This window comes from Cibotium barometz, chromosome 46 (genome assembly GCF_041138505.1).
Source record: "Cibotium barometz isolate CiBa-2024 chromosome 46, ASM4113850v1, whole genome shotgun sequence".
NCBI classification, from domain to species: domain Eukaryota; kingdom Viridiplantae; phylum Streptophyta; class Polypodiopsida; order Cyatheales; family Cibotiaceae; genus Cibotium; species Cibotium barometz.
The window spans coordinates 30,572,626-30,596,796 of record NC_141091.1 but is presented as its reverse complement, the minus strand read 5'-3'; the positions used below and the strand labels follow the sequence as shown (position 1 = coordinate 30,596,796).

The 24,171-nt window shown below is 45.1% G+C and overlaps 1 protein-coding gene across 5 annotated transcripts in view; it reads left to right on the top strand.

Annotated features, from left to right (window-relative positions):
- Positions 1-22,989, top strand: part of LOC147612111 (Beta-ketoacyl synthase) — a 53,510-nt gene extending 30,521 nt beyond the window's left edge. For 3 of the 5 annotated variants that reach the window (XR_015263654.1, XM_086783988.1, XM_086783987.1), the window contains one exon: positions 22,313-22,989. Coding sequence is in view for 2 of the 5 variants with exons in the window: in XM_086783988.1 (XP_086640114.1) it covers positions 22,313-22,477 (165 nt within the window). In the remaining 3 variants the exon portion in view is untranslated. The remainder of the gene's footprint in view (positions 1-22,312) is intronic. The other 2 variants (XR_015263655.1, XM_086783989.1) reach the window with 2 other exon arrangements.
- The last annotated feature ends 1,182 nt before the right edge of the window (positions 22,990-24,171 follow it).

Here is a 24,171-nt window from a genome sequence, read left to right as displayed (position 1 = left end):
AAATAGGAACAAAACCGGCACCTCCCTCGAAAACGGAAATGGGTACAGGTAGGAAACGAAAACAGGTAGGAAACGGCACAGAGACTTGGTTAATTAAATTACGGAACCAAAACGAGTAATTACAAACTCAATAGCCAGACTTTCTCAAATTTGCATAAAAGAGTTCACATTTAGAGTAACGAAAGAAAGGAGACCTCAGGATCAAGTCAACTGCATGTTAAATTTAGAACACAAAGTACAATGCAAATACATCTCGCGAGTTTGGAACTCATGAGTAGACTCAAACTTGAGAGAGGTGCATATCATCTGAGCCTAGATTATCGTTATCTAGGAAGTCGTTGGAGCCGCACTCCCCTGCCACAATGGAACAAGCTATCATGTTAGGCAGTAAAGTGGATTGCTCCTCTACCTCTAAACCCTTCTCATCTTCCTCTGACGAATGCTTCCAAGATCGGGGGTTCTCACAACTCTCAAGAAGATGCAAATTGTCACCCACAAAATTTAGATCATTGGTCTTTTGAATGCCAAGTGGGTTTCACTTCTTTGAAGCGATATGGCTAAACAAGCTCCATAGTTATTCCAAACAAGAGGAACTAACTGCTTGGCTTAGAATCTTGATGGCCGATTGCTGCAACTTTGGAGTGTCTGCCCCATGGTCCTCCCACCAAACACATGGACCAGTGGTGAACTGATCCGGCAAAGCATTGGCTCTTCCAAACGTCCTCTTCCAAGCCCTGTAATCTGGCAGTTGATCCTTGATAATTCTCTGCTTTGCAATGTCAGGCTCAAGTCTCTCCAAAACTATGTCCCATCCATTTGCCACCTTGCTATCTGTGTATTGATTGCCCGTTTGAAACTGACCCCAAGTTCATGCCATTGCCACATATTTCTATAGAGGACTTCTCTCAGTCAGTCCCCACCCCCCAAATTGAGGCAGCAAGAGAAAGCGTTTGGCAGTACACACGAGGTGGTCCACCCTATAAGAATATGGCACAACGAAAAGAGATAGCAAGACAAATCACAATAGACAATGCAATAGATACACAATGGAGAGAATTCAAAAATTCTGATTATACCAAAGAGATACAAGTGATGGTGTTGTCCACCCATGCGCTCTCAAGTAGAGATTAGATGGCGATCTAGACAGACTCTGGATGGAGGATGTACGAAATGTAAAAGGAGGTGGATACTCACAAGCATTGGATGCCTTAGCTCATGGCAACCATGTCCATATATAGTACTGTAGGTGGTGTGGTAGATGCATATACAACGAGAGCGGTTACACTGCATAGACATGGTGACCGCCCACGTATAAAGAATAGGACCCACCGACCACCAACCACCACCCACCACCCACTAATGATGGACTTGGTATCCATAGTTGTAAAAAAACGCGTTTTTTTGAAAAAAATAAAAAATGTGTACGTTTCAAAACATCCCAATTTTTGGGACGTGTTTTTTTAATGGCCGATATGCTGCGACCTACCGTAACGCTTGCACGAGTGTGCGCTCGCCGACTCGTGAGGTGATATCGGCCGTATTGGTTTTGCCCTGTATGTCGGGTACTGTTTCCTTCCCTGCCATCTTTGTAGCCGTCACCTGTAATCCGTGCAGGTGTGTCCGCACCCCCTGGAGGCAGTTTTTTTATTAAAAAAAAGTAAAAAATTAAAAAATATTTTTTGCTTTTTTTTTGGGACGCGTTTTTTTAAAAACAAGAATGCTCAATGTTGAATGGTCATTGGTAAATCAATATTAAAGTTGGCATTGCCACCACTAGACCCATGGGGGCCTGAGGCCATGGAGCCATGTGAATGTATTATCATTATGATTTAATGAATTATGATAGCCACAGGCTTCAAATTGTTCACTCTTGAGTTTTTATGCACAAGTTTAACTTTTATACATGAAATCCGTGATTCCTAGGATTAAAAACTATATACACAGGCCATAATTATAGCTGAAAATCCCGTTTTAAAAACGTTTGGCAACTATGATGGTATCCGAGAGAATATTCCTCATACCGTCACCTCGGGGGCTCCCGTCCCGGAACCCCCACCAAGGGGGTTGCTATCCCCTCTGGGACCTGCCATCCGGGGCGCTACCTTGGGCCCCAACTAACGAAAGTACCTCTGACCATCTCCTAACCATCATCAATGGTCACAATAATGACTCCATCAACGTCTAAGCTGGGGTTCCCACTAAAGACATATACACCATGGATGCTCCTCATAATGGGGACCTAACAAATGTGCATTACACATCAAAGTAAGATACATATTGAGAGACGGGCATTGAGTGTATACTAACACACCCAGGTTTACAAAGTTTCTTGTGCTCTCGCTTGATGAGCTAAGTGACCCTGCCTCGCAGTAAGTGTCCCGATGAGGATTGCCTCCCAGTTTCCCTCTTTGCTCTTTCACCAGGATCTTATGGAAGGTGGTTTCTGGGCGGCCTTCAACGAGATCATGGTCTCTAGTCACATGCTAGAGCTGATCTCCAAGGGGCTTATTGAGGGAGTGATCGTTGTATTCGGAAGAAGCGAGAAGGTGATCCAGTTTGTAGCTGATTGAGAAAATACAACAAGGCAGCTGGCAAATTGTTGATTGACAAGTTTGCACATGTAAGCCCAGCAGGGCGTGCCGTGACAGACTCAACCACGTATCCAAGAGATAAAGATATAGAGAGAGAGGGGAGAGAAAGGGAATAGGGATCTTGTACAATACACCACATTGAGCGGGAAACAAGCCCCGCTCCCTTTCAGGAATTTATTCAAGAACAATCCACGGGCACACTGGCTAGGATCAATACAATCAATGAATACAAAAGCAAATAAATATGTTGATGTAGAATCCCTAAGTCAAAGTCGGTGTCGAGGTACGAGATCTCTAATGCCGAGCACACCACGGGGATGACCCACAAGAATCTCTCACCGAGCTAGTACCAAATCCAATATCTAGATCCAAATCCAAGTCCAAGTCCAAGTCCAAGTCCAAGTCCAAGTCCAAATCCAAATCCAAGTCCAAGTCCAAGTCCAAGTCCAAGTCCAAATCCAGATCCAGATCCAAGTCCAAGTCCAAGTCCAAGTCCAGATCCAGATCCAAGTCCAAATCCAAGTCCAAGTCCAAGTTTAAGTCCAGGTCCAAATCCAATGAATCCAAGTCCAAATCTAAATCCGATGATCAAGTCTAAGTCTAGATCCAAGCCCAAGTTCCAATTTCCAAGTTCCAAGTTCCAAGTTCAAGTCGAAGTTCCAAGTTCAAGTCCAAGAATCACTTGCTCATCCCATGAGTAATCTCCACAACTCCTATAGCCTTGTTGATGAAGAAAACCATGGAAAAGCTCTTTCTGGCAAGAAAATTGATATAAAACCTGTTTTAATGGTATTCGGCCAATAAAAATCCCAAAAAACAAATTTTAGAGTTTTTGGAGTAGTTTTAGGATTTTTGAAATTTTTAGGTTTTTGAAATTTTCAGGCCGTACAGCTCCACACATGTCCATACAGTGCCGTACGGTCGTACAGACAGATTATGACGTGGTACTACAGCCGATGAAGGCGCTTTGAATTAGCGGGCAACAATACAAAACTCCATGGTTTGGTTCATGATCAAGAAGATGATTTCCAAGCTTCAACGCAGATGGCAACACCTTAAAGATGAAGAGGAGGTTCTCCAACTTGATGCTCAAAAGAGACTCATGCTACTTTTATACTTGAAGAGGGCTCTGCTTTTTGCCAAAAGCTTATCCATGCTTTGCTTTTGCCTTTTTACTCTTTGCTTTTCCCTTTTTACTCTTTGCTTTTCCCTTTTTGCTTTTCAATAATAAAATATTACTCAACTTTTGTCAAAGTTATTTAGCTTTTGCTTTTTAACTTCAGGGCCTTGCTTTTTGGCCCTAGAGCTGCTTTTTGGAAAAGCGGCTTTTAACTTTTTGGCCTGACTCAATCTCCTCTTGCCAGTGGTTCCCTTGGCTCACGGTAAACCTAGTTTGACTTTTTGCTTTTTCTTGCTTTTTGACCAAAACTGGTGCTTTTTGTTAATCAAACCTTATGGACCATGTCCCCATGTCTTCTTCCACCTGTCTAGTGTCTGGACATTGGTTTCATCATGTGAAATAGAGCTAGGAGGGCCAAATAGTTACACCACATATCACCTTTTTCGTATCCATGGCACATTGCCTCAACAATCTTCTTAAGGACATTGGGAGGTTGGAGTGGATTGTTCCCATCATACAGCAAGGCACACAGATCGTATCATTCATTTATAGGCACATTTTCTTGCTGATTGAGTACAGGAAGAAGTCATCTAGAATCGCGCAAGTATTCAAACACTCGCTTCAGATGTAACTTCCTCATGTTGACTGTTCCCATCATACAGCAAGGCACACAGATCGTATCATTCATTTATAGGCACATTTTCTTGCTGACTGAGTACAGGAAGAAGTCATCTAGAATCGCGCAAGTATTCAAACACTCGCTTCAGATGTAACTTCCTCATGTTGGGGTCCCTTAACAAGTGTTCTAGTGCCCTAAAGCAATTGATGGTGAGTGATGAGTATAAGAGGCATGCTTTGTCTAGAACTGCTATAGGGAAGACATGTGCGTCGCATATCGGAGACCCTCTTTGGTGGGAGCAAGTGAGATGCATCATAGCTTTGGTAATGCCAATCATCCACTTGTTGAGAATGACAGATTCACTTCAGCCACGCATTGGGAAGGTTTACGAGGGAATGAACAAGATGGTGGAAAAGTTAGAGCACATCGAGCCAGGTGAACAAAAAAACCAAGCTTTAAGGAACCTATGCCATGATAGATGGGATGAGTACCATTCACCAATGATTGCAGCAAGCTTTATGGTAGACCCTGCGTCTGACTCGATGGTAGCAGTTGCACTCCGTAGCTTTTGTCCTCTTTTCTGCGATTGTGGGGACATAGTAGCTTTAAAAAATCCCGAGTGACCCTATCTCTTAGTTGGGTCCAGAAAAGATGCTTGGACATGATATCAGAACTCCACCCTCCTCTCCTCAATCGAGCGGATCTCAGTAGGGCTCTCTTTGGGACTCCATCCAGGGACTATTTGGGGTCTGCCCCCGGAGGCGCTGAAGGGAAGCAAGGCTCCTGTGAAAGCTTTGCTTGAAACCGATCCCGTCGAGTGGGAATAGACTCCGTTGGACACCCCCACACGTAATAGCACAACTTAATATCACAATTTGAAATGGACAACTTAATAACAACTTGAAATTGAAATGAAATGAAATGAGATAGATGGACACCAGCACTGGGGCCGGAACGGGCCGACCCCCCCCTCAATATATGATATATTTATTGGGAGTATTTAACAAATACAATGCTCCATGGGTTCCAAGAACCAGATGATGTCCATGTACAAATGAATACAGTACCAAACAATAGGCTCGAAGTAGATATTCGAAGTAGAACGACCACTAGGGTGGTCCAGCCTCTACGGTCCTGTGCTTTCACTGGACTCCGCGGAGAGCGCCCCACTGGTGTTCCAAGACCACGCACAAACAGGCGCTCTCGTACTAACACTTGGCTCTCCCGATCTCAGCACCTTTGGACCGAGGGTCTCCAAAAGCTTGGACTACCCGGCACCGAACAGGTGTTGCCGTGAAGAGAATCCTTTATCAGATTTATCACAAAGTACCTTACTTAAATCTGAAAATTCACTTACTTGTGGTTGGCGGATGGAAGGCCAATACCCATGGTGTCTGTCTGTGTGCAGCTACTAGTGGGAGACACCAAGGTACAGCAGCATGTCGGGAGAAGTGGCTGCCTGGAGTAAAGTATAGCCTCCTGGCGGGCAGGAGCACAACCACCAACAGGAGGAGATAGAGGAGTAGCCGCGAGTTTGCACAGCATAGCCGCCGGCCGCCTGGCTGTCACAGTCGCTTGGTTGCAAGGAGAAGATGGAGGCGCCTGGTAGCCTGCTGTAGACAGGCGCACAGTCGCCTGGCTATAGTGGAGAAGGTGTGGGCGCCTGCAGAAAACAGGCGCAATCTGTTGGTCAGGTAAAACATGCACAACCTGCTGGAGATGGCAGCCCGCTGGAGGTGGAGCCACCTGTGTGCAGAGCACAGTTGGCTGGTAAAGTCGCCTGGCAAAGAGGGGGCAGCCTGCTGGAGAACCAACGCAGCTGCCAACTACAGTTATACCAGCCGTCTGGTTGCAGCACACAGCTGCCTGAATCAAAGATGGCGTGGAGGAGCAGCCGTCTGTAGCTTGTAACATAGAGGAAACAGCCGCCTGAAAGGGCTGAGAAGCATGCGCTGATGGAAGAAAACAGCCACCAGCTAAATCATGCGCAACCGTCTGTGGATGAGGTGAGGGTGGCGCAGTTCAGTACAGCAGTCCACTGGGAGAACATGTACAGCAATACAGCAGCCGCCTAGGTGCCACGAGGAGTAGCAGGCTGGAGGATGAAGCGTACAGCCTGAAGCGGAGAAGCTGTTCCTTCAATCATCTGCGTGGAGAGATAGTCGTGGTACTTCTTTTTGTAAATATCAAAGTGGAGTAAACAAAAGTGTTGGCTGGCTCCCCACGTTTGCATGTGGGCGGCCAGTTCCATGGGGATGTGGGTAGGTGACCATGCACCCACCCCCACACACACACAAGTCAAGTGTGGCTACCCACCTTGGCCCCTAAGTGGGTGCCCACTTTTAAGTGTATGTGAACATATAACCTTATAAATCAAAAGGTTAGAATATGAAATATTAAACCAACATGTGCAATATACTTACCACCTGTTCACATGCACCAAAACTCGTCGGAAGACAGAGCAGACTTTACGACTCATTGGCAGGCGTCCCCGCTCAGTAAGTAACACGTCAAGCAGGCAAACACAAAAATACAAGTCATGCGAAAACAGTTTCAGACATGCAAAACATGAGTGCATGTGCAAATAGTATCATGGACATATCTCCCGTTCATGGAACAAGTACAAAATATCTATCGGCCACAAAAATGGCACGACGTAAAACATAAATCCTGGTCTTCTTATGGAGTGACAGTCCCATAGGTAAGACACAGTTCCAGGGACGAGCCTCCCTATGGAGTGACAGTCCTATAAGCAAGACACGGCACGAATACTGGCCCTTCCATGGCGTGACAATCCTATGGATAGAACACAGTCCAGGTCATACACAGGTGGCACCAGTCAGGCTCCCGTCCATGTCAGCAAAATACTGGCCTCTTCACATGAGACACTGGCCTGGCCTCAAGTGAATGAGACACAAAATCTGGAGATGGACCAAATGGTCGCCAATTGGTGACATCCCCCCGGCTTCTAAAGAGTTGTCCTAAACTGAAAAGCCTCAAGATATGCCTGCAACAACTGTGGGTAGTCAACAAAGTAGTCCTCATTTACCCATTTTGCATCAATAGGCAAATAATTTTTAAACTTCACAAGGTATCTCCTGGAAAGCTTCCCTGCAGGTAGCTTTCGCTCCTTGTGAAAAACAATCTGTTCTGGTTGGAGGATCTCCTCAAGCTCATCAATCTCTGGCGGATCTTCTGTGATAGGCTCGTCAAGATCTGGCCCCACATATTTCCGAAATAGACTCACATGAAATGCATTGTGAATCTTGGAGTGACTAGGCAAAACAAGCCTGTATGACACTTCATTGATCTTTTGAATCACCTTGAAGGGTCCATAATAGCGAGGAGAAAGCTTAGGATATGATCCTTCTCGTCCTGGCCTCTTTCGAAGCCTAGCCTTCTCAAATTTCAGCAAAACCCAATCACCTTCTTTGACTTCCGTGTCCCTTCTATGCTTGTCAGCAGCCATTTTATGCTTATCTTGAGACCTCGCAATGGCTGTCCGCACTTGACCAAAGGCTACATCCAAGTCACGAACATATTCATCAGCTGCAAAAATCTCATCCTTTGTACGAAGGATGGGTGGCAATACCACTCTGCCATAAATAATCTCAAATGGAGTCTTTCCCATGGAGGCATGGATCGTGTTGTTGTAGGCAAACTCAACAAGTGGAAGATACTTCTCCCATGTAGTCTTTTGTTCTGCCACACAACATTTCAACAAATCCAACACGGCTGAATTTGCAGCTTCACTTTGGCCATCCGTTTGGGGATGATAAGCTGATGAAAATTCAAGTTTAGTACCATATTATCAAATAAAGCCCTCCAAAAGAGGGTTGTAGTCCTGGGATCTCTGTCCCCAACAATGGATTTAGGCATACCATGATGCTTGAAAATATTAGCAAGAAAAAGCTTTACCATATGATCAGCTTTAATGGTTTTCTTGACTCTTTTATCATTGAATACACATTGAGTCTTCCCTTTGAGATGCTATCTTTAAAGCATCTTCCCTTTGAGATGCTACCATAGTTGTCACGATACGAAAATACGATACGGTACGGTACGATACCGTACGGGAATATTCGGTACGATATGAAATTTTGGGATACGGTACGATAAAATACGGTTTTTATTTTTTACACTTACAAGCTATGGAGCTTTAAGCTTGAATGTGAGGGAAGGTTGGGAGGGGAGGAGTCTACAGTGCTTGAGAAACCAGTACATGGATATGTGTCTCTCCCGGTTGGATCTCCCGATTGTCTCCAAAAAGAACCTGGATGGGTAATGCAATACCAAAGGTCTCCCAGTGTAGCGTTTATGACTAAGGGACCGTCCTTGCACAAATACGAGGAGTGCATCTAGGGTGATAAGTTTAGGGACTCCTCTCTAGATCAAAATGGCCATGTCCAAATGTTCTCCCTCGTGCATAACTTGAGAATCTAATTGTCTAGCCTACCTATACCAGGGATCCCCAAGTGATGTAGCAAGATTCTCTCATCCTACCAATCAAGTGTACACTACCAGTCTACCTCGCCAGATTTTTTAGGTCTCTCCACAACCCCATATGGAATACTGAGTGGACACGAAAGTTGCGAAGTATTGCGAGCATTTGGGATCTTCGTAAAGCAGGGTTTCTATTTTTTTTAAGCATTTGGAAATTTTTTTTCAAGGGAAAATTTTTTTTTGGGGGAAAAAAAAAAAACTAACTCGTACCGTACGATATCGTACGAATTCGTACGGTATCGTACCGTACGACTCGTACGTACGAATAGGTTCGTACACGTACGAGAAACAACTATGGATGCTACCTTTAAAGGGAACAAAATAAAATAATTGCTACAAGCACCTTAAAAAATATGGTATGCTTTCCTAGTAGAGGTAAAAATTATGGCCTTTCTTTGAGTCCTTGTCGATTACACTTAGCAATGTTAGACTTGGTTAGATTACATCTAGGATCTAGGGCTCTAGAACTCAACATGGTTGTTGGAGCTATATATAGCTCCAATAGGGGAGACTACTATCTAACATCAAGGTCTGCCATTTGAGCCATAAATGAGCTTGCTTGCTAAATCTGTCCACAATGGTCCAAATAGCATCATTCCCATGCTGGGATCTAGGCAAATCCATAATAAAATCCATAGTAATACTTTCCCAAGGTTGCGAGGGAATAGGCAATGGCTGAAGCAAACCTAGAGGTTTTTGCCTGTCAAATTTCACCTTTTGGCAAGTAATACATGCACGCACTTAAGTCTCAATGTCTTTACGCATGGTTGGCCAAAAGAAATATCTCTGAATCATGCGTGTAGTAGGCATGATGCCTCTATGACCAGCATAAGGTGGAGCGTGACATTCGTCCATAACCTTTGGACGCAAATCCTTCACCACACATAGGCAATTATCCTTCATAAGATAACCCTCATTGATAACATAAGACGCATGTGAATGACCAGCCATCAAATCAGTCCATATATGGCAAAAATCAGCATCCAAATGATACAAATCTCGCATAGCAGATAAGTCTTCATGAGAGGCCACTGAGACTGCAGCTACATAAGGCCTCCTGGATAGTGCATCGGCCACCATATTTTTCTTTCTTGGAGTATGCACAATCTGAAAATGAAACATGGAAAGAAAGTTTGCCATTCTCATCTGCTTCTCCAAAAGCTTTGTTTGAGATAGAAAGTATCTCAAGCTTTGATGATCTGTCTTGACTACAAATTCAGCCCCAAGAAGATAATGTTTCCATATCTTTAAGGCATGAATTACAGCCAAGAGCTCTTTCTCATAGATATCCATATGAAGCTAAGCATCATGCAAACGATGGCTCTCGTATGCAACTGCATGCCCTTCTTGATTTAGGACAACTCCTATACAATCACCACAAGCATCACATTCAACTATGAATGACTTGTGCAAGTCAGGAACAATCAATATTGGACCACATATAATAGCATGCTTGAGCTGCAAGAAAGCATCCTGTTCTTTTGAAGTCCATTTGAAAGTGGTTTTCTTCTTTGTGAGATCATGTAGAGGAGTGGCAATCATAGCAAAATGCCTTATGAAACGCCTGTAATCGTAGAAAACTACGTACTTGATGTACGTTTTGCAATTCGGGCCAATTCCGAATGGTCTCTATCTTTGCAGGATCCATTGTAACTCCATCCTTGGATACAATGTGTCCCAAATAATGAATCTCTGAAAGGAAGAACTCACTTTTCTTGGCATTTATGAAAAGTTTATGCTTCCGCAACTCTTCGAACACTGTGACCAAATGAGTTTTGTGTTCCTGCTCATTCTTGGAGAAAACCAAGATATCATCAAAGAATACTCTTGTAAATTTGCGATGGGGTCGGAATATCCTATCCATCATATGATTAAACGTAGCAGGAGCATTGGTGAGACCAGAAGGCATTACCAAAAATTCATATAGTCCAAAGGCTGTCCTGAATGCAGTTTTATGGACATCTTGTGGCACCACTCGTATTTGGTGATAACCACTCTTCAAATCAAGTCGGCTGAAACAAGCCGAACCATCAAGCTTATCCAAAATATCATCAATTCGCGGAATTGGGAATCTGTTCTTGATGGTAAGCTTGTTCAAAGCTCTATAGTCCACACACATGCGGAATGATCCGTCCTTCTTTTGAATAAGAAGTACAGGAGAGCAATAAGGTGAGGAACTGGGTTGAACCAAATCTTTCTCTAAAAGCTCGTTTACCTGTTTCATGATCTCTTCTTGTTGTGCGGCACTCACTCGGTATGCGGGTTTGTTGGGTGGAAAACTACCTGGCACAAGATCTATGCGATGATCTTCGGGCCTTTGGGGAGGTAATTCTCTTGGTGGCAAAGTATCAGCAAAACAGTCATTGAATGCATAAAGAAAATTCAGCCTATCATTAGTCATAGCATCCACATTTTGATGATTTGGCACAAGGCTATCACGAACAAAAACCAAGTACGCAGAAAGACTCTTTTTCATTGCTTTATTAATTTGGATGTGTGATACAAGTGGGATGGAATCCCCTTCTTTGTCAGCATCAATAAAATGCATGCGGCCTTTATGCATAAAAGAAATCATATTGGTCTTGTACTCTTTGCGGGGCTCAAGTCTATGATGCCACGGCTTGCCCAACAATACATCACATCCATTTAGTGGAGCAACTAGGAAATGTTCATTATCAAGGTAGCCCTGGATATGGATGCGCAATTTTCCTATCAATGGGGTAACCTGCACCTCTTTTCCAATAAATGCAGCTTCGGAGGTCCCATGTTCTCAACCTCAATACCCAATGCAGCTGTTGTCTGCATAGAGATGAAGTTATCGGTTGCACAGTCATCAAACATGAATAGGGCCGGCTGATCCTTGATTTGTCCCCAAGCCTTGCATACCATCCGCTCTTTTGCATCATGACTTATATTTCCTTGCACATCAAGAACTACATGTACATTAGCCTTGGTATGCTTGTCCTTGTGCTTTGGTTTGCGGTCAGGGCACTGCCTAAACATGTGCTCTTTGCTACCACAAGAAAAATATTTTCCCTCCTTGGCATATTGCTCTCTTTGCTCCGGGGTTAAGCCGAATTTGTTCTTCCTTGGGCCCTGATCTTTAGATGTGGTATTTTCAGCTTTACCACCCTTGTGGGTCTCTCGGAAGTTCTTTTTAGGTGGCTGTCCACCCTTTTGTAGATTTGGGACAGCCTTGTCTTTCCCCTTTGAACCACCTTGATCCTGCTTAATTTTGAGCACCAATTGCTCCGTAGCAAGAGCAGAAGCTGTGAGCTGTTACAAAGTACGTTTCGGGTGTAATTCAATGCCCGAACGATATGTTGGTTGCAGTCCAGAGCGAAACTTCCTCTTTCTTTCATCCTCAGTGATTTGCATAAAGGGAGTTACTTCCAGTAACACTTTTCAAAACTTGTTGACATACTGTTGCACGCTTTCATTATCTCTTTGCTCCAGCCTGTCCCACTTTGGGGTGAGTGTTTGCTCCGCATTTGGTGGCAAAAACTGAGCATAGAATCTATCCTTAAATTCCTTCCAGGTGCAAATGGGATCCTTGGTGATCTTTTCAGTGATCCACCAATGAGCAGCGGTTCCTTTCAAAAACATGCTAGCATGGCGTACTTTTGACTTCTCAGTGAAGTCCTCATCGCTAAAAGCAATGTCGAACTGTGCCACAAATGCTAACACTTTAGAAGCATCATGCTCTCCATGAAAAACATCAAACTTAAAAGATTTGTCACCTGCTTTAAATTCCTTGAGCTTTCTGGCATGAGGCTCATGGTCTTCTCTTTTTCTTTTCCCCTTATCCAACGGGACAGCCCTATCTGCATGGGCTCCATGGGCCGTCAGAGGTACGGTGGCATGTGCTCCACAAACTTGAAACTCAGATGCATGTGACTTACCTGCATAAGGCAGTGTCTCTCCATGAGACAACTCAGAAGGCAAAACTCTAGTAGCAGACCTGTCACCCCTACCATGGGATACATGTCTTGAATGCATGTGACCTTCATGCCCTCCATGAGCACTAGCATACATATACCTGTCAGGTTTTGTGCTTGTGGAGAAGATGCATGTCGAGAGGTGACTGTCACCTCTTCCTTCTGCATAAAAGACCTCAGCCTTTGAGATGCGGGATCTCCATGCTTCAAGCGGGGTGGATTTCTGAATTTCAGCTCTCCGTCGTTCCCCTCTTTGATATCACCTTTGCGGAGGAGGTAGGCAAGTGCCAACTCCCTTGGCTTCTTGCCCACTTCCCGTGCCATGGACTCAAAAGTTACATCTACCATTGCATCAGCTTTCCTAGCTTCAATGGCACTTTGCACATGGGGATCTTCATGCAAAAATTTTAACTCTTGCTCTTGTGCCTGCAAAAGTTTTCTCATATGTTCCATTTCAGCCCTCATTGCATCAGGCTCTTGTTCAAGCATGACTGTCTTTCCTCGAGACAGTTGTTCCTTTGATTCACTATCATTTACCCTTTCAAGGGGTTTGTGCCTTCCTCGCAGAGCATCAGAACCACGAGAGGCACTAGATGGACCCCTCGAATTAGGCACTTCCAAAGGGCTGCCTTGGCTGTCCATTGTGTTAAGTGTGCTAGAAGGGGGGTGTCCAGTACACAGGTTCCTTTCCCCACTAGGAAAAGGGAAACAACCGTGCTCTGATACCAATGAAATCGATCCCGTCAAGTGGGAATAGACTCCGTTCGACACCCACACGCGTAATAGCACAACTTAATATCACAATTTGAAATGGACAACTTAATAACAACTTGAAATTGAAATGAAATGAAATGAGATAGATGGACACCAGCACTGGGGCCGGAACGGGCCGACCCCCCCTCCCCCCCCCTCAATATATGATATATTTATTGGGAGTATTTAACAAATACAATGCTCCATGGGTTCCAAGAACCAGATGATGTCCATGTACAAATGAATATAGTACCAAACAATAGGCTCGAAGTAGATATTCGAAGTAGAACGACCACTAGCGTGGTCCAGTCTCTACGGTCCTGTGCTTTCACTGGACTCCGCGGAGAGCGTTCCACTGGTGTTCCAAGACCACGCACAAACAGGCGCTCTCGTACTAACGCTTGGCTCTCCTGATCTCAGCACCTTTGGACCGAGGTTCTCCAAGAGCTTGGACTACCCGACACTGAACGGGTGTTGCCGTGGAGAGAATCCTTTATCAGATTTATCACAAAGTACCTTACTTAAATCTGAAAATTCACTTACTTGTGGATGGTGGATGGAAGGCCAATACCCATGGTGTCTGTCTGTGTGCAGCTACTAGTGGGAGACACCAAGGTACAGCAGCATGTCGGGAGAAGTGGCTGCCTGGAGTAAAGTATAGCCTCCTGGCGGGCAGGAGCACAACCACCAACAGGAGGAGATAGAGGAGTAGCCGCGAGTTTGCACAGCATAGCCGCCGGCCGCCTGGCTGTCACAGTCGCTTGGTTGCAAGGAGAAGATGGAGGCGCCTGGTAGCCTGCTGTAGACAGGCGCACAGTCGCCTGGCTATAGTGGAGAAGGTGTGGGCGCCTGCAGAAAACAGGCGCAATCTGTTGGTCAGGTAAAACATGCACAACCTGCTGGAGATGGCAGCCCGCTGGAGGTGGAGCCACCTGTGTGCAGAGCACAGTTGGCTGGTAAAGTCGCCTGGCAAACAGGGGGCAGCCTGCTGGAGAACCAACGCAGCTGCCAACTACAGTTATACCAGCCGTCTGGTTGCAGCACACAGCTGCCTGAATCAAAGATGGCGTGGAGGAGCAGCCGTCTGTAGCTTGTAACATAGAGGAAACAGCCGCCTGAAAGGGCTGAGAAGCATGCGCTGATGGAAGAAAACAGCCACCAGCTAAATCATGCGCAACCGTCTGTGGATGAGGTGAGGGTGGCGCAGTTCAGTACAGCAGTCCACTGGGAGAACATGTACAGCAATACAGCAGCCGCCTAGGTGCCACGAGGAGTAGCAGGCTGGAGGATGAAGCGTACAGCCTGAAGCGGAGAAGCTGTTCCTTCAATCATCTGCGTGGAGAGAGAGTCGTGGTACTTCTTTTTGTAAATATCAAAGTGGAGTAAACAAAAGTGTTGGCTGGCTCCCCACGTTTGCATGTGGGCGGCCAGTTCCATGGGGATGTGGGTAGGTGACCATGCACCCACCCCCACACACACACAAGTCAAGTGTGGCTACCCACCTTGGCCCCTAAGTGGGTGCCCACTTTTAAGTGTATGTGAACATATAACCTTATAAATCAAAAGGTTAGAATATGAAATATTAAACCAACATGTGCAATATACTTACCACCTGTTCACATGCACCAAAACTCGTCGGAAGACAGAGCAGACTTTACGACGCATTGGCAGGCGTCCCCGCTCAGTAAGTAACACGTCAAGCAGGCAAACACAAAAATACAAGTCATGCGAAAACAGTTTCAGACATGCAAAACATGAGTGCATGTGCAAATAGTATCATGGACATATCTCCCGTTCATGGAACAAGTACAAAATATCTATCGGCCACAAAAATGGCACGACGTAAAACATAAATCCTGGTCTTCTTATGGAGTGACAGTCCCATAGGTAAGACACAGTTCCAGGGACGAGCCTCCCTATGGAGTGACAGTCCCATAAGCAAGACACGGCACGAATACTGGCCCTTCCATGGCGTGACAATCCTATGGATAGAACACAGTCCAGGTCATACACAGGTGGCACCAGTCAGGCTCCCGTCCATGTCAGCAAAATACTGGCCTCTTCACATGAGACACTGGCCTGGCCTCAAGTGAATGAGACACAAAATCTGGAGATGGACCAAATGGTCGCCAATTGGTGACATCCCCCCGGCTTCTAAAGAGTTGTCCTAAACTGAAAAGCCTCAAGATATGCCTGCAACAACTGTGGGTAGTCAACAAAGTAGTCCTCATTTACCCATTTTGCATCAATAGGCAAATAATTTTTAAACTTCACAAGGTATCTCCTGGAAAGCTTCCCTGCAGGTAGCTTTCGCTCCTTGTGAAAAACAATCTGTTCTGGTTGGAGGATCTCCTCAAGCTCATCAATCTCTGGCGGATCTTCTGTGATAGGCTCGTCAAGATCTGGCCCCACATATTTCCGAAATAGACTCACATGAAATGCATTGTGAATCTTGGAGTGACTAGGCAAAACAAGCCTGTATGACACTTCATTGATCTTTTGAATCACCTTGAAGGGTCCATAATAGCGAGGAGAAAGCTTAGGATATGATCCTTCTCGTCCTGGCCTCTTTCGAAGCCTAGCCTTCTCAAATTTCAGCAAAACCCAATCACCTTCTTTGACTTCCGTGTCCCTTCTATGCTTGTCAGCAGCCATTTTATGCTTATCTTGAGACCTCGCAATGGCTGTCCGCACTTGACCAAAGGCTACATCCAAGTCACGAACATATTCATCAGCTGCAAAAATCTCATCCTTTGTACGAAGGATGGGTGGCAATACCACTCTGCCATAAATAATCTCAAATGGAGTCTTTCCCATGGAGGCATGGATCGTGTTGTTGTAGGCAAACTCAACAAGTGGAAGATACTTCTCCCATGTAGTCTTTTGTTCTGCCACACAACATTTCAACAAATCCAACACGGCTGAATTTGCAGCTTCACTTTGGCCATCCGTTTGGGGATGATAAGCTGATGAAAATTCAAGTTTAGTACCATATTATCAAATAAAGCCCTCCAAAAGAGGCTTGTAGTCCTGGGATCTCTGTCCCCAACAATGGATTTAGGCATACCATGATGCTTGAAAATATTAGCAAGAAAAAGCTTTACCATATGATCAGCTTTAATGGTTTTCTTGACTCTTTTATCATTGAATACACATTGAGTCTTCCCTTTGAGATGCTACCTTTAAAGCATCTTCCCTTTGAGATGCTACCATAGTTGTCACGGTACGAAAATACGATACGGTACGGTACGATACCGTACGGGAATATTCGGTACGATATGAAATTTTGGGATACGGTACGATAAAATACGGTTTTTATTTTTTACACTTACAAGCTATGGAGCTTCAAGCTTGAATGTGAGGGAAGGTTGGGAGGGGAGGAGTCTACAGTGCTTGAGAAACCAGTACATGGATATGTGTCTCTCCCGGTTGGATCTCCCGATTGTCTCCAAAAAAGAACCTGGATGGGTAATGCAATACATACATATGTATATACATACATATGCATATGTATATACATACATAAGAAAGAAGTGCAGTTTTTGTGGTCCAATACCAAATTTCAACCGGTAATTACTCATCACTCGGGTGTTGGTTTCTCAGTAGCAGACCTGTCACCCCTACCATGGGATACATGTCTTGAATGCATGTGACCTTCATGCCCTCCATGAGCACTAGCATACATATACTTGTCAGGTTTTGTGCTTGTGGAGAAGATGCATGTCGAGAGGTGACTGTCACCTCTTCCTTTTGCATAAAAGACCTCAGCCTTTGAGATGCGGGATCTCCATGCTTCAAGCGGGGTGGATTTCTGAATTTCAGCTCTCCGTCGTTCCCCTCTTTGATATCACCTTTGCGGAGGAGGTAGGCAAGTGCCAACTCCCTTGGCTTCTTGCCCACTTCCCGTGCCATGGACTCAAAAGTTACATCTACCATTGCATCAGCTTTCCTAGCTTCAATGGCACTTTGCACATGGGGATCTTCATGCAAAAATTTTAACTCTTGCTCTTGTGCCTGCAAAAGTTTTCTCATATGTTCCATTTCAGCCCTCATTGCATCAGGCTCTTGTTCAAGCATGACTGTCTTTCCTCGAGACAGTTGTTCCTTTGATTCACTATCATTTACCCTTTCAAGGGGTTTGTGCCTTCCTCGCAGAGCATCAGAACCACGAGAGGCACTAGATGGACCCCTCGAATTAGGCACTTCCAAAGGGCTGCCTTGGCTGTCCATTGTGTTAAGTGTGCTAGAAGGGGGGTGTCCAGTACACAGGTTCCTTTCCCCACTAGGAAAAGGGAAACAACCGTGCTCTGATACCAATGAAATCGATCCCGTCAAGTGGGAATAGACTCCGTTCGACACCCACACGCGTAATAGCACAACTTAATATCACAATTTGAAATGGACAACTTAATAACAACTTGAAATTGAAATGAAATGAAATGAGATAGATGGACACCAGCACTGGGGCCGGAACGGGCCGACCCCCCCTCCCCCCCCCTCAATATATGATATATTTATTGGGAGTATTTAACAAATACAATGCTCCATGGGTTCCAAGAACCAGATGATGTCCATGTACAAATGAATATAGTACCAAACAATAGGCTCGAAGTAGATATTCGAAGTAGAACGACCACTAGCGTGGTCCAGTCTCTACGGTCCTGTGCTTTCACTGGACTCCGCGGAGAGCGTTCCACTGGTGTTCCAAGACCACGCACAAACAGGCGCTCTCGTACTAACGCCTGGCTCTCCTGATCTCAGCACCTTTGGACCGAGGTTCTCCAAGAGCTTGGACTACCCGACACCGAACGGGTGTTGCCGTGGAGAGAATCCTTTATCAGATTTATCACAAAGTACCTTACTTAAATCTGAAAATTCACTTACTTGTGGATGGTGGATGGAAGGCCAATACCCATGGTGTCTGTCTGTGTGCAGCTACTAGTGGGAGACACCAAGGTACAGCAGCATGTCGGGAGAAGTGGCTGCCTGGAGTAAAGTATAGCCTCCTGGCGGGCAGGAGCACAACCACCAACAGGAGGAGATAGAGGAGTAGCCGCGAGTTTGCACAGCATAGCCGCCGGCCGCCTGGCTGTCACAGTCGCTTGGTTGCAAGGAGAAGATGGAGGCGCCTGGTAGCCTGCTGTAGACAGGCGCACAGTCGCCTGGCTATAGTGGAGAAGGTGTGGGCGCCTGCAGAAAACAGGCGCAATCTGTTGGTCAGGTAAAACATGCACAACCTGCTGGAGATGGCAGCCCGCTGGAGGTGGAGCCACCTGTGTGCAGAGCACAGTTGGCTGGTAAAGTCGCCTGGCAAAGAGGGGGCAGCCTGCTGGAGAACCAACGCAGCTGCCAACTACAGTTATACCAGCCGTCTAGTTGCAGCACACAGCTGCCTGAATCAAAGATGGCGTGGAGGAGCAGCCGTCTGTAGCTTGTAACATAGAGGAAACAGCCGCCTGAAAGGGCTGAGAAGCATGCGCTGATGGAAGAAAACAGCCACCAGCTAAATCATGCGCAACCGTCTGTGGATGAGGTGAGGGTGGCGCAGTTCAGTACAGCAGTCCACTGGGAGAACATGTACAGCAATACAGCAGCCGCCTAGGTGCCACGAGGAGTAGCAGGCTGGAGGATGAAGCGTACAGCCTGAAGCGGAGAAGCTGTTCCTTCAATCATCTGCGTGGAGAGATAGTCGTGGTACTTCTTTTTGTAAATATCAAAGTGGAGTAAACAAAAGTGTTGGCTGGCTCCCCACGTTTGCATGTGGGCGGCCAGTTCCATGGGGATGTGGGTAGGTGACCATGCACCCACCCCCACACACACACAAGTCAAGTGTGGCTACCCACCTTGGCCCCTAAGTGGGTGCCCACTTTTAAGTGTATGTGAACATATAACCTTATAAATCAAAAGGTTAGAATATGAAATATTAAACCAACATGTGCAATATACTTACCACCTGTTCACATGCACCAAAACTCGTCGGAAGACAGAGCAGACTTTACGACTCATTGGCATGCGTCCCCGCTCAGTAAGTAACACGTCAAGCAGGCAAACACAAAAATACAAGTCATGCGAAAACAGTTTCAGACATGCAAAACATGAGTGCATGTGCAAATAGTATCATGGACATATCTCCTGTTCATGGAACAAGTACAAAATATCTGTCGGCCACAAAAATGGCAGGACGTAAAACATAAATGTTGGTCTTCTTATGGAGTGACAGTCCCATAGGTAAGACACAGTTCCAGGCACGAGCCTCCCTATGGAGTGACAGTCCCATAAGCAAGACACGACACGAATACTAGCCCTTCCATGGCGTGACAATCCCATGGATAGAACACAGTCTAGGTCATACACGGGTGGCACCAGTCTGGCTCCCGTCCATACGACACCATCCAGCTAACACAGGTGGCACCAGTCTGGCTCCCGTCCATGTCAGCAAAATACTGGCCTCTTCACATGAGACAACTGCCTGGCCTCAAGTGAACGAGACACAAAATTTGGAGATGGACCAAATGGTCGGCCAATTGGTGACATCGCTTGTGCACCCCATATGAGATGATCCAGATCTCCTTGATCCGCTTGCCAATGTCTGGATCCTGAATCAAGCCCTCTGGGATGCGGACACTCTGCTGCGCACCTCTGGTCTTCAGTGACACTCTAGGTGAAGGAGAATTGTGAGAGAATGGTGCCTGCAATAATGCCAATCATGCCTCCGTGACTGCAAGTCCACTTATCCATACAGAATCTGTCAATGCAGAAAAGGTTTGGTCCATGCATCCTCCTACCAGATCTAGAGAATCGAAGGCTCTCCCACGTCGTGTGACCAAACCTTGGGAGGTGCCACGGATCGTGCTCTCATGGTGAGTATCAACTTCTCTCAGGCGGAGTACTCAGCCCGTGAAATAGTGTCAAGTCCTCCCTCCCTGCCTGTCCTCTGGGTCCTCTTAACATTTAATGAAACTATGGGTGTGTGTGTGGGGGGTGGGGGGGTGGTGGGGGTTGCAAAGGATGGCAGAAGCAGGAAATGAGGGCATGGGAGTCGGAAGTAGAGGAGGGGATGGCGATGGCAAGGGAGGGAAGCAGAGGAGGATTGTGGAAGCAGGAGACAAGGGTGCAAGAGGCAGAAGTAGAGGGATAGTGATTGCGAGGAGGGAGGGAGGAAGGGCGACGGAGAAGGCAAGGATAGAGGGGGAGTGGTGGAGGAGGGGGGGAGGTGAGGATGTTACGTACCTAGTGCTACTCTATAGGATTAGTGGCGTAATCCGGCAAGGTTAGGGGAGCCCTAGGATTAAGGATAGTAGGCTAATCTGGGCGGCTAAGGTTATTATTAATAAATCCATGTGTTTTGTCTATTTATAATAGGATGGTTATTTATAGCAATATTGGGCACTATATAAGTGAAACATGGGTCATTATTGTCATAACCTCACTATTGGTTAGAGTTCGACCAAGACTCTAACCACACGTGGTAAGAGCATAGATTGGCTTGCCGAAGGCCTCTATGGGCAGATTGGCATGGATCCATGGGAGTCAGACCTTGGCCCCTAGCTCGGGGATGGTTCGAAGCATAGAACCTACAGTTGGGAGGTGAGCTAGCTTGCACCCCTCTTAGGGGGTTTGTACTAATCACTTGTTTTGTGTTTAGGAGATCCGTGGGGTTGTAACACTTGGTATCAAAGCAACCTAAAGGTGGAAGGTATCATGATGCACGGAAGGTCTCAATAAGATTTTCCGTTTTTGCTTCCAATGGATTAGCGAGAACTGGGTATTCTGTACACTTTTGTGCTGAGGTTGATTTGATGCATACTCGTTGAAGGTATCTCTACGCCATGCCTAGGTTTTCATCTCATGAAAAAGTTTATGTTTTTTGGGGTTCTGCTGACATGTTAGGTTACCTGGATTTTGAAAGATGTGAGAATTGCACATTTCGATGTGCAGAGAACCCTTACAAAGCTGGAATTTGTCCCAGGTTCAACTCTCATATGGGCTGCGTTTTTTGCTTAGCTATCTATCCTTGACAGGTACTATCTGCATGCTGGCAAGGGGCTGAGTTTGGTGCCCTGAAATTGTGGCAGAGGGCTGTTACAGCCTGTGCACAATGGTTATGTGGGAGGTAGACCCACTCCCATGTTGGTGTGCCCGTTGCAAGGAGTCACTAGAGGTGTCCCCGAATACCCTGGTGGAGAATGTAGCACCATATATTGTGCTCATGCATTTGGGGTCATGGAACAGATCTTGTTCTGATTCACTCAATGGCCTCCCCGAACCTTGAGTTCTATCACCTATGTGGGTGGATCGAGTCAGTAAAGCTTCTTTAATCTCTTCAAATATGCAGGAATGTTGTGTATTTGTACTCTGTAATTCTTGAAGAGCCTTGAATTTTTCCTCCAAATGGGGCAAGAGTGAGAGTAACACCAGCTCATATAACTGATAAAGAGTGGATGTGGAAAGTCTCTGTGCCATCATCTTGCCTTGCTTTTTAATGCTACTCTCATTGACCATGTTTAAATGAATGAGATACATACACGCGCACATGTTTAAATACATGACATACATACAAGTCTTTGTGCCCTCATCTTGTGCTACTTGTTCATTGACCATGCTTGAATGCATGAGATACATACACACATGTTAAATACATACACACGTTAAATACATACGAACATGATGGTTAAAATACATGATAAACATTGTTGGGAAACTTCTCATCAAGTGATGGTTTTTTTTGGGGGGGACGACATACATGCAAGCTTTTAACCTTTTTTTTCTGGCTGTCAAATATTGGCAGGGCATTGCGCCACCGACGCTGAATGTAGAAATGCCGGATCCACTCTTTCATGGGCAGTTCACACCACTTACTTCTGCAATGACCAGGCCTATCCATGCAGTCCTTACGAACTCATTCGGTTTTGGTGGTACCAATGCATCTCTCATTTTTACAAGCCCCATCTGAAGGTTTCTGTAGAATTCTGGATGGATTTTGTGGCATCTTGCTAAGCCAAGAAAGTTGCACACTTTTCATTAAATAAGAATGCTGCTTTCTTCATTGAAATTTTTAATGTTCTATGGCTCTATCACAATGGCATCACGGTTTTCCTTCCTTGGCATTCATTGTCTCTGCCAAAATAGTCTCTTTTTCTGTTGCGCTCTCACCACAATCTCTCTTATGGCACTGGATGGAGTTAGACATAGATCTGCATAGCATGCTTGTACTACCCCTTCAGCATATAGAGATGCATCTTGCCTTAGCACTCCATCCACATCCCCACCCTCCTTTATATTGTTTGTATATGGGCTCCACTGATCCATGATGATTCACAGTTGTATCCAGACACATGCACACTTTTTCTTTTCTTTCTTTTCCTTTTCTTCCAATGACCGGAAGAACACAAATGTATTATTTTTTGTCTCATAGGCCGACTTTGGCCTCTCATAGACGCTAATATATCTTTCTTTCTTTCTCTCTCTCTCTCTCTCTCTCTCTCTCTCTCTCGATTCAACATGTCGTGTTCAAATCTCACTCCCATTGGATAGATCATATTTGGTCTCTTGGGATTGTTCCTACAACGTTAAAAAGGGCTTCTTCATTGGGTGTGGGTAAATAAACAACATGGGCTAACCTTTCTACCCAAGTGTGGTATATTGCTTAGTTCATGGAGTTGTTATTCAACACGTCTTGTGTTCGAATCTCACTCCCGTCGGATAGATCATATTTGGTCTTTTGGGATTGTTCCTACGACATTAAAAAAGGCTTCTTCTTCTTCTTCTTCTCTCTCTCAGAGTTATAAAAACAATACTTTTATAAATGAAGAACAAGCGATTTTACAAAACACTTGATCTGATCAAAATGCACCCCTTGAGTTGCATCAATGTAAAAAACTCTATTGTTCCTAGATGTCCACAAGCAATCGAATCTGATCAAAGCATAGATACCAATTTACGAGTTTGCTAGTGAAAAGCAAAGCACCAAAATTTGCATGGGATACCTAAGGTGGTTAAAGAAAACCAAATAACTTGTTTGCACATTCTTTTGCCTTTTAGGGATTTTGTAACTTCAGGGTCCTTGTTTTTTAAGGGTTTTTTCTTCCACTTTCTTTCTTTCCCTCCCTTTCTTTTCTCTTTTTGTGTTTTATGGTTTTTTCTTGTACGTGGCAATGTGGATCACAAATGGAACTTTGTGCTCAAGCCTTAACTTTGTATGGAGACAACATTGAGAGAGGTCATTTTCTACATGGAGGCACTCCAAAGTCTAGAAAGATGGCTCCTAGTCAGTGCGCTTGATTTCATAGATAAATCTCACATTTTTTAGTTCTTGCATCTCGATTATCTATTCATACTTAGGATTAGTTTTGTATGGCCCATGAGTTATTGGCTTAGCATCATCCACCTACATTTACATGCTACAATTGGTTTTCCACTTACTGATGGGGTGAAGATAAAGAGTAGAGATACGCAGCCAGTTTTATTGTTTTGCGTTATTTCTCACTTATTGGACCACCATACATTAGTAAAAAGGTCACCTCTCCTTTTTTGTCAATTAAGTAGGACATTGTGGAGTCCTCAAAACAAGGAGGACATTTTAGTTGTGGACTTCAATTTGGACAACTAACAACTATACGAGTAGGATGCACTAAAATACTTTCAAAA